This window comes from Leptonychotes weddellii, chromosome 2 (assembly GCF_054177405.1).
Source record: "Leptonychotes weddellii isolate Sample4059 chromosome 2, ASM5417740v2, whole genome shotgun sequence".
In the NCBI taxonomy this organism is placed as follows: Eukaryota; Metazoa; Chordata; class Mammalia; order Carnivora; family Phocidae; genus Leptonychotes; species Leptonychotes weddellii.
The window spans coordinates 87,252,719-87,272,285 of record NC_138370.1 but is presented as its reverse complement, the minus strand read 5'-3'; the positions used below and the strand labels follow the sequence as shown (position 1 = coordinate 87,272,285).

The following is a 19,567-nucleotide window of genomic DNA, read 5'->3' as shown; positions in this document are numbered from 1 at the left end:
AACAATGAATCATGGAACACTTCATCTAAAACTAATGATGTAATGTATGGGGATTAACATAAGAATAAAAAAAAAATTAAAAAAATAAATAAATAAAACCCTTCTAGTTCCCATTATTCAAAAAACTAAAATTTTACTTGCAAAATCTCACAAATCAGGAAGCCATTAAGGGAGTTATTTTTTTACTCAGAATCTTACTTTATTTACCTGAAATTATAGCCTATTGGTAGTTACCAACTTTGATAGCCAGCTTTTTGACAAATGATGCTACCTCACAACCAAAATAAGCAGAGACAGCAAAGGAACAGAAACCTAAGTATCTCTAGATTTCTTTTACTTTTTTCTTTTATACCTTGATCATGAATCAGCTGAACCATTTAGTCAAAAAATGAACGTATAGGGGCGCCTGGGTGGCTCAGTCGTTGGGCATCTGCCTTCGGCTCAGGTCATGATCCCAGGGTCCTGGGATCGAGCCCTGCATCGGGCACCCCGCTCCGCAGGAAGCCTGCTTCTCCCTCTCCCACTCCCCCTGCTTGTGTTCCCTCTCTTGCTGTGTCTCTCTGTCTGTTAAATAAATAAATAGAATCTTTAAAATAAATAAATAAATAAATAAATAAATGTATAAATACTATAAGGATCTTAAAAAGAAAACAACATTTCGACAACCAACTAATTTTGTACTGATTCTATGTTAATTAATTTCTGACTAATAAAGTACCTTTAGTCAATTTTATTTCCCAGGAAACCTATTAAGATATGATACTCAATCTGATGTTTGTCACCTATCCAAAATATTATAAATGGATATGTAAAAATAAAAAAAGGATAAACATACATAGCTTTAATGCTTTCAGTGAGGTTGGTTTCAAAAGAGAGGAACTGTTTTCCTCTCTTTGTGAAGCCTCTAATCTCAGATCCTGCAGCAATAAAAATTTTCTCCTGGGGTGTGTTAAGAACCCCTCCTAGCTCCAATCTTGCAATCTTCTGCCCCGGTAAAGTCTTGAACACTGCCTGCAAAAATTATTGGGGAAAAAATTAAGTACACAAATTTACTGTAAACATTTTCCTTTACTGAAAAAAAAATGCTATGATTTCAAACACACAAAATATTATAGTTCCACTTTAGAAACATCTTTATGGATACTAATGTATTTACTTTAGTGTGTCTTCAAGGTTTTTGGCTAAAAATCTTCCAAATTTGGAATATTTATTGCCACACATTTCAGCCACATCATTAAAATCTAAACTTCTGCATCTCAAAGTACAGTTCATTAAGCAGTGGCATCAGTATGAGTAACCTTATTAAAATGCAGAATCTCAGGCCCAACCCCAACTCTACTAAGTAAGATTCCCTCACTGGCTCCAATGGACATGTTTTTGCATTTTAATCATCTTTTTAAAACTAAAGTCTCCTGTATCTTTTATAATTTCCACGAATTTTAGTACTATAAATAAAAGGCTATAAAATTTACTGAAAACCCAAATGTATAACTTAGTATCTAATTGGATACAACATTTATATCATTAATTTTTTCCTGGTTATTTTCCATTTTATTATTGGCACCAGTTTCTTTCCCTCCCCTCCAATGACTTTATACAGAGAATAAAGTATCTGGGAGGATATATGAATAACGGAAACACTGGGCTTCTGACAGTTTTTAACTATTCATCTTTTTATAAATTCTTCATAGTTAATATAAGTGTTCACAGCTCAGACCCATTGCTTGTAAACTATGATTTTGTGAATATAATAATATACAATCACATCCTTGATCAGCTTACATTAAGTGGCAAAGGTGATGGGATAGTCACTTCCATGTTACATTATGTTACATTAAGACTCCACTTTAGCTGGCTGGACAGATTTTCCTGCTGGCCTGAAGAAGTAGGTCACCATGTTAGGAGTGAGCCTGTGAGAGGACCACAGGGTAAGGAATTGTGGGGACCTCAAGACGATGAGAGCAGGCCCTGGTGTACAGACAGCAATAAAGTGGGGACCTCAGTTCTACAACAGGAAGAATCTGAATCATGTCATGTGAGCTTGGAATAGGACCCCAGCCTGGCACTGCAGCCATACGAGACACCGAGCTCAGACTCCTGACACTCAGAAACTGTGAGATAATAAATGTGAGTTATTTTAAACCCTGAAGTTTGAAGTAATCTGTTCCACAGCTAGCTAGCATATGACTCTTGTGTTGCCTGTAGCCTCATACTCCATGTAACTACTTCCCTCACAATGCATTTTTCATTGCTTTTAGGACAATTTTAACCTAAGAGTATTCAATAAATAGTGTATTTCTCTTTTAGAAAATCTGTTTTTCTCAAAAAAAAAAAAAAAAAGCTATACATACCACTGCTTCTCCTTTTTTCATGCCAAAGCACATAACTACCCCATCGTGATCTCCAATAACCACCTACAATAGATTGAAGAGAATCTAAAATTACTATTATTATGCCCTTTTAACTTATATGGGGGAAACAAGAATCTCAATATATAAATTATGACTTTAAATGTAGAGATCAGAAAATCTAGGAAAGTACCCCCACACAAACTAATACTCCAAGAAATTACAAGAAAAGGGCAAAGAGGAGGTACAGAGAGTCATTATGCAAGTAGTGGGCCATATATTTTGTTCCTACAATGTAAACAGAACAAGAGAACAGAGATAGAAATGTCAGGGAGGTAATTTTTTTTCTCAACTGGAACATAAGAACATGTTAAGATTAACTTTCAAAACAGATTATCAATTACAGTTATGACTGACCTCTTTGATATTTTTAAAACCTTTGTAATAGAAAAATTTTAACATATACCAAAGTAGACAGAATATTATAATGAATTCCCATGTATCCATCACTTAGCTTCAACAATTATCAACATGTAACCAATGGATTATTTTGAAATAAATGCAGAGGGAGATTTCAACACTTCTTTCTCAGGAATTGATAATCAAGCAGACAAAAGATAAGGATATAGATTAGAAAAACAATTACCTTTGATCTAATATATATGCACATATGTATATATGCATGTACATATATATAGGGTGTGTGTGTGCGCACACATGCATAAATAAGTAATCATTCATCCTAAGAATTAAATTATAAATGTTCTTTTCAAGCACACAGGAACATCAGAAAATTGACCATGTATTAGGACATAAATAAAATAAGTCTCAAATACCAAAAACTTTACGTTGCAGAGCACATTCTTAGGCACCCGATTTTTTTTTTAATTTTTTTAAAGATTTTATTTATTCATTCATGAGAGACAGAGACAGAGAGGCAGAGGCAGCGGGAAAAGCAGGCTCCCTGTACAGCAGGGAGCACAACGTGGGATTCGATCCCAGGACCCTGGGATCACGACCTGAGCTGAAGGCAGACACTTAACCGACTGAGCCATCCAGGGCCCCAAGGCCCCTGATTCTTAACTTTGGGGTAGGGAGACAGCAAACCCTTTTGTGCATTTGATGAAAGCTATGGACTTTCTCCCCAGAACAATGAACATTCACAAATAATTATGCACACATTTTCAGGAGATTTATAGATCTTTGATATTGGCAGATTTCTATTCAGATGAAAAAATACATAAGAACAGTACACTACTCCAGTAATTTTTAAAAACAATAATCTATTTCAGGGATTCCCAAAGTGTGATTCCTGGACTCCTGGGGTCAACAAGAACTTTTTAGGGAATCTGCCACGTGAAAACTATTTTTCTCAGTAAGTCTTTCTTTTTTCACTAGGTTGATATTTACAATGATGGCACAAAAGCAATGGTGGATAAAATTGCTAGTGTCCGGCAAGAATCAAAACAACAATAAACCAGACCAGTGGTCACTGTAATCTTCATCACCACTTCAGAGTAAAGAAAAAAAAAATCCAACTTCATGTGACAGTGTTCTGGATGAAGCAATAAAAATTATTAATCTTGTTAAATTTTGACCCTTGAGTCATCTCTTTTTAATATTTACTGTGGGAAAATAGAAAATATGCATAAAATTGGGGTGCCTGGGTGGTACAGTCTGTTGAGCGTCGGACTCTTGGTTTAGGCTCAGGTCGTGATCTCAGGGTCCTGAGATCTAGCCCCAAGCTGGGCTGGTGCTCATTGTGGAGTCTGCTTAAGATTCTCTCTGCAGCCTGCTCTCTAAAATAGATGGATGGTCGCAGCACCTGGGTGGCTCAGTTGGTTAAAGCGTCTTCCTTCAGCTCAGGTCATAATCCCGGAGTCCTGGGATCAAGTCCCGCACTGGGCTCCCTGCTCAGCGTAGAGTCTGCTTCTCCCTCTCTCTCTGCACCTCATCCCACTGAGTCTGCTTCTCCCTCTGTCCCTTACCCCACTTGTGATCTCTCTCAAATAAATAAAATCTTTAGAAAAAAAATAAATAAAATAGATGGATGGATCTTTAAAAAAGAAAATATGCATAAAACACTCTTGCTGCAAACCAAAAAGCACTTATATAATTGTTTCAGTCACAAGCTGAACTACCCAGTTTTTTTAAGAAACACAATTATTTTTAAAGATTTATTTTATTTTAGAGAGAGAGAAAAATCGGTGGGGCGGGGGAGGGGCAGAAGCAGAGGGAGAGAGAAACTCAAGCAGACACTGCCTTGCGCACTGAGTTGGATGTGGGCTCAATCGATCTCATAACCCTAAGATCAGATCTGAGCTGAAATCAAGAGTCAGAGCTTAGCTGACTGCACCACTAGGCACCCCAAGAAACAATTTTAAGAATGAAAAAAACAACTGTCAACTATTAACAATGGTTAATAACAAATTGTTATTAACACTAGGGTATTTGTAGACATTTTTTTTTATAAAACTGAAGGAAGTGAGCTTGTCATTTTAAAGGAAAATAATTGAGAGTGTTTGCTCCCAATGATAAAATTTGAGCTTTCACGTGAAAATAAGTACTCTGGGAGACTTGTATCTGCCACTGGGAGCTGGACAGCTAGCTATGCCATATTTAACAACTTTTCTGAACATTCAACCTTTGGGAGATCTGTATAACTCAATGAACTAATAATCTCAAAAGACCATTACAAGATGCTATAAAACCATGCATGAGTAAAAGATCCATTCAAAGTACAAATGGTTTTTAATGTACCAAAGTATGAAAAGCTAATCAATATGGTTTCATATTCCACATTGCAACTAATACTTAAGAAACTACTACTTGTCAAGTATATGTGTCAGATCGTGTATGAAGAGCCATAATTATCTGGAAAAGCTTTTAAATAACTCCTATTTTCAACTGTGTGTCTGTGTGAGGTGGGTTTTCTTTGTATACTTCAACCAAACAATATATCACAATAGACTGTAGGAAACAGACATGAGCAGCCAGGTACCTTTGTCTGTGCCAGACTGAAGAATTGACAAAGGTGTAATACAATGCCACTATTCTCACTAAATTCTTTTTGTTTATGAAAATACAGTTATTTTTCATTAAAATGTTATTTATGTAAATGTAATGGGTTTATTATTTTAAAAAATAAAATAATAAATATTTTAGACATTTCTCAGCTTTAATCTTAATATAATAATATTCATAGATATAACCCAAATAAACAAAAGTTCTTTGGGATCCTACATAATTTCAGAGTGTAAAAGGGTGCTGAGACCAAAAAGAATTTGAGAAGTTCTTATCTAATAGACCAAATACAAATGACAATCAGAAATCTGTTGATTTATCTTAATAAAATGTTATTACATCAGGATAGTGTATTTATTTGGCAGCTATTAAAATATCTTACTATTCTACTAGGAAAGTATAATTGGCTTATATAAATCATAGGATCAATATTTCTATAAAAATAATATTAGCTAAATAGAAAGTTCAATATCAAAATACTTAAATACTTATAAAAAAATTTTATTTTTATTTATCAGAAAGAGAGAGCGGGGCAGAGGAGGAATCAGAGGGAGAGGGACAAGCAGATTCCGAAATGAACATGGAGCCGATGCCAGGCTCGATCTCAGGACCCTGAGATCATGAACTGAGCCAAAACTAAGAGTTTGACACTTAACTGACTGAGCCACCAAGGCACCTCAATATTTAATTTATTCTTACAAATATGATAAAGTTTAACAAGAATTTTCTCTATATCCTATTGTGCTTTATGTTTCTTTTTCATATACACAACCTGGTACACACAAGTACACATTGAGTAAATTATTAACAGGAAAATGGAATTTTTTTTTTTTAAGATTTTATTTATTTATTTGACAGAGAGAGAATGAGAGAGAGAGCACATGAGAGGGGGGAGGGTCAGAGGGAGAAGCAGACTCCCCACCGAGCAGGGAGCCCGATGTGGGACTCGATCCAGGGACTCCAGGATCATGACCTGAGCCGAAGGCAGTCGCTTAACCAACTGAGCCACCCAGGCACCCCTGGAATATGTTTTTCAACAAGTTTGCTTATCCTTTACAGATTGTACATAAAAATTATAACATCCAAGAAAATTACTGTCTATAAATATCCCTTGGTATTCCAACCTCTGTTCAAATTAAAAGAAATTTATTTACATTTTAACATTAAAGAGTAACTTACCAATAAAGAAATATAAACCTCTCTTCTGTCAGAGCTAAAGCGATAGGGAGAAACCAGTATCTCTACAGTACCTTTTGTGTAGTTCTATGTCTTGAGGCAGGAAGTAGCTTCATAGTCTTCTGAGAGGTCACGCCCACCTAAGGAAACACACCAGTCACCTAGTGAATGTTTTCTGACACACTAACTTGAAATGATTACATCTGAGATTAAAAGGACCTGCAGGGGCGCCTGGGTGGCTCAGTCATTAAGTGTCTGCCTTCAGCTCAGGTCACGATCCCGGAATCCTGGGATCGAGCCCCGCATCGGGCTCCCTGCTCGGCGGGAAGCCTGCTTCTCCCTCTCTCACTCCCCCTGCTTGTGTTCCTTCTCTCACTGTGTCTCTCTCTATCAAATAAATAAAATCTTTAAAAAATAAATAAATAAAAATAAAAGGACCTACAGATTCAGATCATAGTGAGACTTATTTTTTATTGCAATTGGTGATACGAAATAATTATGATCAGTGATGAACTTATTTTCTAATGAAATATGCCACAAAAGTCAAAATATAGGACACCCAAAAATACTAAAATTTATGCTATAAAGTTGTCAAGCCAAAAATAATGCGACATTAGTGGCAAAACACTTTTTTTTAAAGATTTTATTTATTTATTTGTCAGAAAGAGAGAGAGTGCGCACACAAGCAGGGGGAGTGGCAGGCAGAGAGAGAAGCAGGCTCCTCACTGAGCAAGGAGCCAGATGCAGGACTGGATCCCAGGACCCTGGGATCATGACCTGAGCCAAAGACAGATGCTTAAATGACTGAGCCACCCAAGCGTCCATAGTGGAAAAACACTTTACAAACAAATATTTCTAGAAGACTTCATAAAAAACTTCATACCTACAATTGTCATATAGTTGTTAAAAAGTTTTTGTAAAGTGATTAAAAATCTTTGGAAATAGATTACAATTATTTAAAATGCAACACAGAAGATTTTTGCTAAAATACCAAACACGCTAATGGCAATGACACCCAATCTGATGATGAAGATTATTTTACAGAAGATATGGAAGATGAAAACAGCATGGCCTGTTCAACAGGGAACTATCACTAGTGGTGCACAGTTAGGATAGGAGGCTGGGTGGATGGGACCAACGGGGGAGAAGTTGGAAAAAACAGATCATGAAAAGATTTACAGATAATGTAGAACTACAACTTTATTCCATATTCTAAGGAGTAGTATTAAAGTTTAAAGTAATCTGTTTAGATTTGCATTTGTGAAACATCACTCTAACAAGTGATGTGAAGGATGGCTCAGAGGGAGATGAAGCTGGTGGCTAGGAGCCCAATTAAGAAGATGAGAACCTGAACTGGGGTAATGGAGATGGCAACAATGGGACAGAATCAAGAGATATTTAGGAGATAAAAGCAGTAGCAAAATGTAGTGACCAGTTCAATATGGAAGATATTAAGGTGGAAAGTACCTAGCATAACTTCCAGGTAAACTGACGGGGCAAACTTTTGCACCATTAGTCAAAATAGGATTACTGAAAAAGAAGATGGAAAAGAGGGACAGAATGTCTAGAGCTTAAATAATGAGAGGCAGGATGGTGTAACAGAACACCAGCTCTGGAGTCAGAGACTTTGTTTCACATAGGAACTCCATCCTTTTTCTCTGTTAAGCAAATTGCTCTATCTGAGTCCCTGGATCCCCATCTGTAACATTACCTACTTCGAGAATTTTTATGAAGATTAAATAGCAATGTATGTTAAGCTCTTAGAATAAATTGCATGCACAATAAGCAGTTGTCGTTTTTATGGTGATCTGGCTGGTGAAGTCCAGCTCACAGTAAGAAGGGTCTGGTGTTCGGGAGAAGGGGCTGGGTAGAGATGGAGATTCTGGAGTTACAGGCCAACAGGTAGCTGCAGCCTGGGAGAAGAAGGGCCCCGGGGAGTTATCCGGGATCACGTCAGTTCTTTCTAGGCATCTTTAGGACCAGGCAGGCGCCAGCAACGCGGGACCATGTGTCGCTTCTTTACAAGTCCCGGCGGACCCCCAAGGACAAGCAGGAGTTGCCCGTGACCGGGACTACGCGAGCGCAGCACCCAGCCCCGCAGCATCCTCGCCACAGCACCCGCTCCGGGCGACCGCGACAGACGTCAGTGGAAGGACAAAATCCTCTCGGGGAGCGGGGCTTGCCCCGCGCGGCTCCCGTTTTATCCCCTCAGGTTTACCTGTAAATAATCCGCTCGGTTTAAATTTAGATCCATGACGGTGGCACCAACGCGCTGCGCAGCGCCGGGACCGCACAGGAGTGACAGAGGCTGCCACAGCCCAGGCCTCTGAAGGGGTACCGCTCGCGTCCCCTCGAAAGAACAACCCCAGCAGCCTCAGTACTACATGCAAAGGCAAGGCGTCAGGACAGCGGCGTCCGCGTGACGTCAATACGTTCACGCGAAGAGGACTGCCCTCGCCAAGACGAAGCCCCGCCCCTCTCCCGAAGGACCGCCCACGGACTTAACCTGCCTCCAATCAGAGGCAGAGAGGAAAGGAGGACGAGATCCTGGAGACCCGAGAAAGGTGGTTTCCCCGGAGAGTGGAAACGCCCCATTGGCCCCGCCCCCACCGCCCTCCAGAGCTGCACTTCTAAGTCCTTCTTGGTGTAGACCCGCGATGTGAAACCTGTGTAGATTCTGAACTATTTTACTGACACTGGAAAGGGTCCTTCAAAGAATTAGGTTCCACAGTTATAGGCGTTAGCTTACCACAATGGTTATCAAACTTCTGGCCTTACGACCCCTTTACAAAACTCTTACAAACCATTTTGGACGACCCCAAAGACCTTTTGTTTATATGGGTTATCTGTTGATATTTACGTTAGAAATTAGAACTGAAATTTTAAAATGTATTTTCAAACCGTATTAAATATTTTAATGAAAATAACTTATTTTCGAAGAAAAAAAAGAGGTAAAAAGACTGGTGTTATTTGCAAATCTATTTGCTGTCCACCTGAATAGTAGATAGGCAAGTCCCAGATCTACTACTGCATTCAACCTGTTGGTATAGTTTTTTTTTTTTCTTTTAAGTATATGAAGAAAATCTGGTCCAAAATCAACAAGTGGTAGTTTCTGGAAAGCTAATTGCAGTGTGGAATGTGTCTTCATTATACAACATCCAAGAAATCCTATATGTTAATATTACCGTGGATTTCATCAGAAAAGTTTTGAAGTATTAGAGAGCTATCAACCTCAGACATGGATACAAATTTTGCAATATTCTAATGTGTGTTTAGGCCAAATTTTAAGCATTGGCAACAAATGTCAATTGTTTTCCTTGAAATGATAGATTCCAGTCTTGAATTCACCAGAAAGTGTATACCAAATATCCAAGTCTGAATAATCATAGTTTTTGTCAGTTGTGCTTTTAAAAAAGAAATGTTCCAGCTAGCAACTCAAATAATCACACAAATGCTTTTCCTTGAGATAGTACCTTTCTGTATTCAATAGAAATGTTTTATGTACTTTCTATTTCATCACACAGAATATTTTAAAAGAAACGTATTCAAGAGTTGAGACTTAAAATTAACAACTTTTACTCTTCACAAAGAGCATTTTTATACAGAATTGTGTTTCCTGCCAATATGTGGCATGAGGAATGCAGTAACTATTACTACTGCTTAAAGCTACTGCTTTGATTCATGCTTAAGTACCAGCAGTATTAACCACCACTGTTTTTTTTTTTGTAGGTGATTTCTTAGGTTTTTTGTTTTTTTTTTTAAATTTTATTATGTTCCAGTGCAAATATCAACACAGTGGAAAAAGCAGATAACATCCTAGTGTAATGAAAATAGTTTCAAAATCACAGACCCCCTGAAAAGGCCTGAGGGACCTGCAGACTACCACTGGCCTATAGTGACCCAAGGTCTGACTGAGAGCTCACATTCCCTGATTCTTTCATCAATCCTTCCTTAATGCACACAGTGCTCTGCCTACAGAAATACTCCATGCGGGTGAGTAAGACACAGCCCCTTTCCTGATTTCTTTGGTCTACTACTAGTGGAGAGTTCATAAGTGATTGTGAAACAAGAATTGAAACCCTGAGAAGAGGTGCTTCTTAGGTAGAAAAATTACTTCCTGCAAGGGATCTGAGAAGGTTTTGACTAGGTACCAGAATGTTCCAGACAATTCTTTTTCTGAGGCTAAAATAACTCCATATTAAAGTAGCAACAGTGCCTGAAGATGGGTTAACTGTGTAGAAATTTGGGGGGAAACACACATCAATTTAGATTTCACAAAAATACAGATAAAATTCAGACATAAACTGAAAAAGCCATAGAGGAGGCCGGGCGCCTGGGTGGCTCAGTCGTTAAGCGTCTGCCTTCGGCTCAGGTCATGATCCCAGGGTCCTGGGATCAAGTCCCACATCGGGCTCCCTGCTTGGCAAGAAGCCTGCTTCTCCCTCTCCCATTCCCCCTGCTTGTGTTCCTGTTCTCGCTATTTCTCTATCAAAAAAAAAAAAAAAAAGCCATAGAGGAGATATAGGAGAACATAGAGTTGTATAGAATTTAGGCAATTGGAAGGTGTATTAGTCAGCTAGGGCGCCCAAAACAAAGTACCACAAACTGGATGGCTTTAAACAACAGAAATTTATTTTCTCACAAGTCTCACAGGTTAAGAGTACAAGATCAAAAAGTGTCAGCAGGAAACCAAACCAATCTTCTGAGGCATCTCACCTTGGCTTGTAGATGGCCGTCTTTTCCTTGAGTCTTCATGAGGTCTTCCCTCTTTTCAAGTCCCTGTTCTAATCTCTTCTGATAAGGAAACCAGTCACATTGGATTAAGGACCACCCTAATGACCTCATTCTAACTTAATTACCTCTTTAGAGGTCCTATCCCCAAATTTAGTTGCATTCTGAGGTACTGGGGATTAGGACTTCAACATATGAATTTAAGTGAGACACAATTCAGCCCATAACAGAAGGGAACTTGTCTGATCTTAAGAGGAATAGAAAAAACCACAAAGAAAAAACATATTAAAAATAAAAAAGAAACATCTCAATATGTAACAAAAAATTTTACATATAAACAAAAATTTAGGGGCTATGTATAAACTTAATATATTTATAAACAGTTCATACAAATTAATAAAAATGGAAATATTATGATTCCAATAAGTAAATAGGTAAAAATATGAACAGATATTTCACAAAGAAAGTGGCTACTGAACACACTTATAGAAATCTATTACCTTCATTTCTAATCAATAATATTAAAGCAAGGTATCTTTTTTATTTTGCCTTTCAGATTAGAAAAAGATTTAAGTGATAACACTGTATGTTGCAGAGAGAGCATGTTCTCAACTGTGATGCTTTAAACTGGTAATAAAACACTTTCAAAAGCAATGTAGCAATATATATCCAATCCTATAAATATATGATTTTTTAACCCATAACCCCAATTTTGAATATTTAATCTACAAAAACAAAGCAAAGTAAGAAGTCATAACTGAGGAACCATTTAAAATAAGGACCAACTATCCAATATAAAGGGAGTGGTGCATCCACTTTATGGACCACTACGCAGCCACTGAAAGTGAAAATAATGAAAGCTGTATAGCAATGTGGAAAGTGTTCAGGATAATAATAAAAATTGAATATAAAATAGTGTATTGTACTGACTTGTTATGAAATATATCCAAAAATTTTTAGTTGGTTATAGATTAAAGGATTATAATCTTGTTTTGTGTTTTCCATAAGATTTTTGCATTTTTCTAAGATTTTATTTATTTGAGAGAGACAGAGTGATCATGAGAGAGAGACAAGCAGGGGGAGTAGCAGGCAGAGGGAGAGGGAGAAGCAGTCTCCCCCACTGAGCAAGGAGCCCGATGCAGGAGTGGATCCCAGAACCCTGGGATCACGACCTGGGCCAAAGGCAGATGCTTAACCAACTGAGTCACCCAGGTGCCCAGCATTTTTAATAAAATGTTGCAATTTAAAAATAAAATTGTTATAAAATAAAATTAAAAATTAAGAGATTCTAAGACTCCTGTGTTTAATGCTGTGTAGTCCCCAAAATGAGCATTCTTCTGTCCCTATGTTTGCAAGTTTCTGAAAAAGGGTTATCCAAAATGGTAGGTACCAAATCTTTCCACTATCTATTCTCTTGTTTCTCTTCTCAAGTCCTGGCATTGCATGTTAACAACTTAAGGAAAATAATACAGCTATTATTGCTGTTTTTGCATTATAACAAACAAATCAAAATATTGAAAACCTGATGAAGTGGGCAGGAATTATCTTTTTAAAAATTACTCTGGGAAATTCAATAAGTATTCCAGGGCTGGGCAAAATTTTGGAAACCATTAGTCCAGTGTTTTCCCTTTTGGATCCACAAATCACATTCATAGTAGTATATACTCTTTCAAAGCCCTTAGAATTTTAATAATTATTTCATTTTTTATTGTGCAATTTTGTAATTAATTTTGTACAGAAGGAAAATGTTTGTGTAAAAATGTAACTTTAAAGAAAAGGCATTTTATTTTAGGTTGCTATATTATTTAAGAAAGCATTATAAAATTCATCTTCATGCAATCTTTACAATAACTGTAATAAAAACATATACTGGCAATGCTTATTTTCCATTTAACAAGTGATGCCCACTGTTTATTTTACTTTAAGCTAATTGTATAAAAGAAAAAAAGAGTTTATTTTGAAGATCAGATTTCTTTTAAAACATTGAAATGAGGCTATGATATAGCATCAAAAATAAAAAGAGCTTGCATAATACAATACTTGGAATTCTTTCATTTTGCATGTAGAAAAGGCAAGTGATTTTTTTTTTTAAGTACTGTGTTTTGTTTCTAAATGGCAAAGGCTTCAAAGGGCTAATTTTAAATACTTCTTATATAATTAGCAGGGTTTTTATTCACAAAAATGAAAAGCCAAGTTAGACAAAATTGCCACTATAATTTCTCTTTTCAAACATATTTTAAGGTACTAGAGACATCTTGGTGGGCTACATTAAAAAAATCCAAAAACAAAAACAAAAAATCATTATATCTCAGATGTGATAAATGTCACCTTGAGACAAATTTACAGAAGTATCATACACTTCAGTAACTTATAAAGCTTATGTTGTGGTCTTAAAGCAATCATTATGAGTATAAATTAAACAACTATGACTAAGAATAAGAGCAATTTAAACCGCATTAAAGTTAAAACCATCACACAGCTAGAGGTGGTTGACTGAGTGACTGACTCATGAGTATATACATTGGTCTCCACTAATATGTGGTACCAATTTGGAAACTCTCAAACTCTTATTTAAAAAAAAATTAATAAATAACCCTTTTAGATTGATTTAAAAAAAGAAACAAGAGGAGAGAGATCATTACTAGCTTGGATGATGATATCAATCCCATGAAACAGCTCTGTGACACCCAAAGACTGAGAACCTGCTTGTAGCATAACCCTGTTTGACTGAACAAGGTATGAAACCAGATTTGTCCCAGGGCACGCAATTAACGATCAATATGGCTTCAGTTCTCTTTAGATGTCATTCATAAGACACTTTACCTTCCCATTTACAAAAGTTTCTTTCATTTGGCTTAACATATTTGAAATTGAAATATATTGGATATGATTGGGTAAATGAAACATATTGGACATGATTGGGTAAAAGAGTTATCCTAAGTTGTACTAAATTTGCTTTTAATAATCACAAAATATATGTCATTTTTAGGTTTTTATAGTGCATAGAACTCTGAAGACACTGGATACTATTTTGCTTAGTTCCCTCTTTTATTTCAAGTCTATTACTCTAAGCTTCTCAACATATTATGAAGTCCATTAAGTCAAGGGTCATCAATAAATTCAATACAGAAACACAAAGTGTCAAAATTTTTAAACAGTAAGCCTAAGAAGCAATTTGAGAGTTGCCTCCTTTCCTTTACATATAACCAAAGAAAAACTAAGAACAGCAGAGAAGTTGAAAAAGAGATAGAGGACTTTGATACTTTTCTAATTAATCATAAATACCTAAATGTCCTTTGCTAAACAAATTGTTTTTGGTCTGTTAAAATGTTCCCTTCCCCGAGTTGCCCCACTGACTTCTTTGAGCGTTGCTTTTAAGCCCAATGCCCCTGTCAAAATGGTGAGTGGGGCAAGGACTTGCTGACCGAGAGCTATATCATTAACCTCAAAGAAGTATTAATTTTGACAGCAGTCACCTAGAGTAATCCTTACCTGGCCCCTATATTGCCGCAGTAATACCCAGGTCTTAGAATGAGCTCATTGTGGACAAAGCCTAACAAGATTTGTATGTGGTGATTTATTGAAGGAATGTTCTCAGCAGAAAGGGAGGAATGGAAATGTGGTAAGACAGAGAAAAAAGACAAACACAGATTTGGTCTCAACTGGTGTCTGGCTGAGCCTAATCCCTCCCTGAGCTCTAGAGCATGAACTACACCAAAATGTTGGCCCTATCTTGAAACAAGGGCCCAGCCTTTTTGTTTCCACCCCAGTCAGTTGGTCACTGGCATGGGGAAAAGGGGGCATAACATCCAAGGCAAGGCTGCTTCCTTTCAGTGGAGGGCAATTCCCTGGGGAAGGGGATAGTTGGGAACTGCTAAGGAGCCAACACTCACAGAATCTGGGAGATTCCTGCACTGGCCCATTAAAAAGGATCTAGGCAGGACAACAACAGCATCAATGTATCCACCACACCTTGGCATCACATCTTCCTTCTTGGCTACAACCTAGAAACTATGAAGAAGGAAAAAAAATGAAATAACAGAAACATACCAGTTTTACATAAGTATAGTTAATAAAGAAAAAAAAAACTTATGTTGAGAACTCTACAGTTGTGTGAGGCATAGACTAAAAAAAAAAAAAAAAAAGTATTTTCTCACAGGATATATATGCGTGATCCAAGGATCCTAGGCTGGATGTCCTCAGATGAATCTGACACTTTTTCATTCAACATGTTTCCAGTTCCAATTAGGAATATTACTAAATATGCTGTTCCATAGCTATAGACGAAAACTTTTATTCTTGGAATCCGAGACAATACCAGAAGACTGAAAGTACTGTCTGTTATGGAAACTCCATGTCTTTACTGTTTTATTATAAACTATAGTCACATATAACATGAAAAAAATCAATATTCTATTCAGTTCTGAGGTATAACATAAAATACATAAAGTTTGAAAAATGTTTCAGACAAAATACCATTAGCATAGCACAAAAGTCAATGAAATATTCTACAGTGGTAGCAAAATTGTATAGTCTTTTCTTACCTTAACTGTTTTAACTCCCCAAAAGTAGAAATTAAGAAATTATCTTTAAAGAGCTTTCTGTAGTACCATTTAATGTTCATTTTTGTTTACATGCCTAGAAAGCCTTCCTGTGTGATATTGATGATTTTCAAAGTATCATGTATTTAATTGGTTTTTAGAACCTATAAAACTATCCTTGAGCTATGATCATAAATCGTATTCCTGTAAGACCTGACAAAAAACAGAGTGAAGAGAATCCAGATGATAAGCACAACTCTTCAAGAGATTAAAACCCAGCTGGTTAAAAAAAAATACTTTGAGTGCTTTATTGTCTTGTGAAGAGATGAGGGATATTACTGGTCTGTATCCCCTTTCTTATTAAAGTCATGAGGTAGTGTGGATACTACCAGTATCCAGCTCAGTTATAGAATAAATCAATTACAGGTCATCACCACCCATTTTGTGTAAAAAGTGTAAACTGAGAGGCTTTGATAAGAAAAAGGATGTCAATCACTAAGTAATGATAGCAAGAGATGCCTCGAAGGGAAATGAAACATACCTGGTGATGCTTGAATATGTGTTTCCAGGTAGACAGCCATTGCTCTTTCTTGGTTCTTCCCATACACATACCCTCTAAAACTCAGAATTAAGCTAATGGGCAAGATAGAAGTCAATTATTGATATTTTCTTTAGCATTAAAGCACCAGAGGCAGAAATTAGAAGGTTATCACAGAATAGCAACCCTGCATAGCCCCAAACTTTAAAAAAACTCACTACCCCACTGAATAAATTCACATTACTGAAAAACAACAAATGAAAATTGAAGACAGAAAGCAAACTGTATATACTTTAGAAAAATCTTTAATGTGTTGTGTTGAACAATTATATGAAACTTAAATATGTAATGTAATTATATTTTCTATTAATCCATTTCATTGTTAAATTCTTCATTCAGGGCTCAAAGGTTCTAGGATCATGAGTGATGCCAAAAATTCTAAGAAAATCTTACCAAGTCATGGCTGGTTATAAAATTTCTTTAGTTTCTATTTAAAAAAAAAAAAATCTCTTCAGCACTTGGACAAGGGAAGGAATGCTACATAGTGATGGCCTTTTTATTTTTATTTGTATTTTGTTGGCAGTTCCATTTAGTTGGTTTCAACATTTATTGAGCACCTACTATGTACCAGGCACTGTACTAGACGCTGGAGACACAAAGATGAATAAGACATGGTCCCTGTCCCCAAGGAGCTTACAGTCTCTTGGAGGCAAATAGGTAGTGCAAAGACACAGAGTTTATTCTAAAGTGGACAAAAATGTCAGTAATGTAATAATACTGGGCCTTTAAATACAATGGCATGTCATTGTTTATAATGTCAAGGCAGACAATTAAAATGAAGACCATTTTCATGTGATAAAACAGTAAAATCATTAAGACCTATGTTTTAAAGATTCACATGATAAAGGTAGTTAACACTAAAAATTTACACCATAGTTTTTCAAGTATTTCATACTTAGAAATATTATTGCCCACATTTGTGCTATAATCAAAGCCATTATTCCAGGTTACTGAATCATTCGCATCTCAGCATGCTAGGATTCAGTTTCTCACTGAGTTTATGAATCAGAACAGCTAATTCCTCAGTTGCTTGGCTCTTGTCCTCCAAAAGTTCATAACGAAGGCTGGAGATATCTTGCTTGATTTCTTTTAATTCACCTATAGTATTTGTATTTAAAAAAAAGAAACATATCATTGGTAATTTGCTCTTTGGATTTAGAAAAGAACAAAGAGTGAAATTCATACAAATTCATATAATACGAATACATTTGCTTCATAAAGTCCAAGGTAGTTTTATCAAATTTTTTCCTGCAGGATATTTAAGAAGTATTAGTCTATTTTTTTTTTTTTTTTTAGATTTTTTAAATTTATTTGTCAGAGAGATCGGGAGAGAACACAAGCAGGGGGAGTGGCAGGCAGATCCTGAAGCAGGCTCCCCGCTGAGCAAGGAACCTGGATGCAGGACTCCATCCCAGGACTCTGGGATCATGACCTGATAGGAAGGTAGACACTTAACTGAGCCACCCAGGCATCCCAAGAAGTATTAGTCTTTAAAAATATATTGACCTTTGAAAAATCTATAAAAATAGTCCAGCTACGTTTTCAATAGCAAAATTCAGCTAAAGTATTGTTCTGTGGCTTAATCACCTCTTAACACAGGGTGATTTTTCGGCTAACTGATCTACAGCCAGAGTATCCCATTCTGTCTATAGGGAGTCCCTTTGGTTCCCTCAGACATAAGGGTCAAAACCTACATGGATCATCTCCCTTTGCTAGAATGGAAGAGACTCCTAGCAAGATGAAACTTTACTAAAGGTGATTCAATCTGTTTAACAGGCAAATACTGACATGGAACAAGTAAATTTTAAGTCAGGTTTGAAGTAAGGGAAGGGAAGAAAAAAAAGTAGGAGTGATTATTAAGGAAGGCAATGGCAATGAACTTGGGGCCAAGGAACATTTTGTAGGACACAGAAAACCAGTGTATAAGGAAGTAACAAACAATGGTGAAATTAAGTTTAATGTGATACCACTGGCAATGGGTATACACATAAGAGTCTCCACAGGAGACTTGTCACTATTAAAACACAACTATTCCTTAGGGACACCTGGGTGGCTCAGTCGTTAAGCGTCTGCCTTCGGCTCAGGTCATGATCCTAGGGTCCTGGGATCGAGTCCCACATTGGGCTCCCTGCTTGGCAGGAAGCCTGCTTCTCCCTCTCCCACTCCCCCTGCTTATGTTCCCTCTCTCGCTGTGTCTCTCTCTGTCAAATAAATAAAATCTTAAAAAAAAAAAACAAAAACACAACTATTCCCATAATTCAACTTGGCATATTTTGAGCATATGTAGTTTTCAATTAAGAACTGGATTCTCTTGCAAATGACTGCAATGTAGATAAGCCATTGACATTGAAAGGTGAACTTTAGGGCAGAAATTTATCTTGGGGCGCCTGGGTGACTCAGTTGGTTAAGTGACTGCCTTCAGCTCAGGTCATGATCCTGGAGTCCCTGGATCGAGTCCTGCATTGGGCTCCCTGCTCAGCAGGGAGTCTGCTTCTCCCTCTGACCCTCCCCCTTCTCATGTGCTGTCTCTCTCTCTCTCATTCTGTCTCAAATAAATAAATAAAATCTTAAAAAAAAAAAGAAAGAAATTTATCTCGAATCTAAGAAATGATTCTTCAAATTATTGGTACTTTAACAAGCTTTCTGTAAAAGAATCACATGTAAAACATACCTTCCATGATATTACCTGGTACCTTTATGATGCTTTAAAGTATAATTTCTACATTCTTTCATATATATATATATATCAGAAACTTTTTACGTTAAGGAACTCTATTCCTCAAAAATACACATAAAACATTTGCAGATTCCTTTTTTTAGGCAAAAAAAAAAAGTGCTTCTTCCTTTCCCATCTGGCAATATGATCTAATTTGAAATCCTGAGGCTGGTCTGTGGTGAAATAAATGGATTCTCACACCATTGAATATCACGTTTGGACTACAAACCCACTAGATTCCCTTTCACCTCCCTAGTGCCATATCCTCCTTCCTTGTTTTTGAGTTATGGGGAGACTAGTCATTAAGTGTTATATGTCATCTGCCAATATGGGAAACACAAACTACTCAACCTCTTGGACCTCAGTTTCTTCATTTATTAAATGAGGATGTTAAACTGTATGATAGTTTAGCTAGAACTTTGTTCAGAACTCC

The 19,567-nt window shown here is 36.8% G+C and overlaps 2 protein-coding genes across 2 annotated transcripts in view; both read right to left on the bottom strand.

The window, feature by feature from the left end:
* The window catches only part of BBS7 (Bardet-Biedl syndrome 7), a 32,640-nt gene extending 23,673 nt beyond the window's left edge, over window positions 1–8,967 (bottom strand). The window contains exons 1-4 of the mRNA XM_081813122.1: window positions 8,767–8,967; window positions 6,623–6,688; window positions 2,352–2,414; window positions 724–1,011 (exon numbers count right to left, since the gene is read on the bottom strand). Coding sequence (XP_081669248.1) covers window positions 724–1,011; window positions 2,352–2,414; window positions 6,623–6,688; window positions 8,767–8,802 — 453 coding nt within the window. The 5' untranslated portion in view covers window positions 8,803–8,967. The remainder of the gene's footprint in view (window positions 1–723; window positions 1,012–2,351; window positions 2,415–6,622; window positions 6,689–8,766) is intronic.
* Window positions 8,968–16,607: 7,640 nt separating this feature from the next.
* Window positions 16,608–19,567, bottom strand: part of TRPC3 (transient receptor potential cation channel subfamily C member 3) — a 68,566-nt gene continuing 65,606 nt past the window's right edge. The window contains exon 12 of the mRNA XM_081811937.1: window positions 16,608–17,516. Within this exon, the coding sequence (XP_081668063.1) occupies window positions 17,374–17,516 (143 nt within the window). The 3' untranslated portion in view covers window positions 16,608–17,373. The remainder of the gene's footprint in view (window positions 17,517–19,567) is intronic.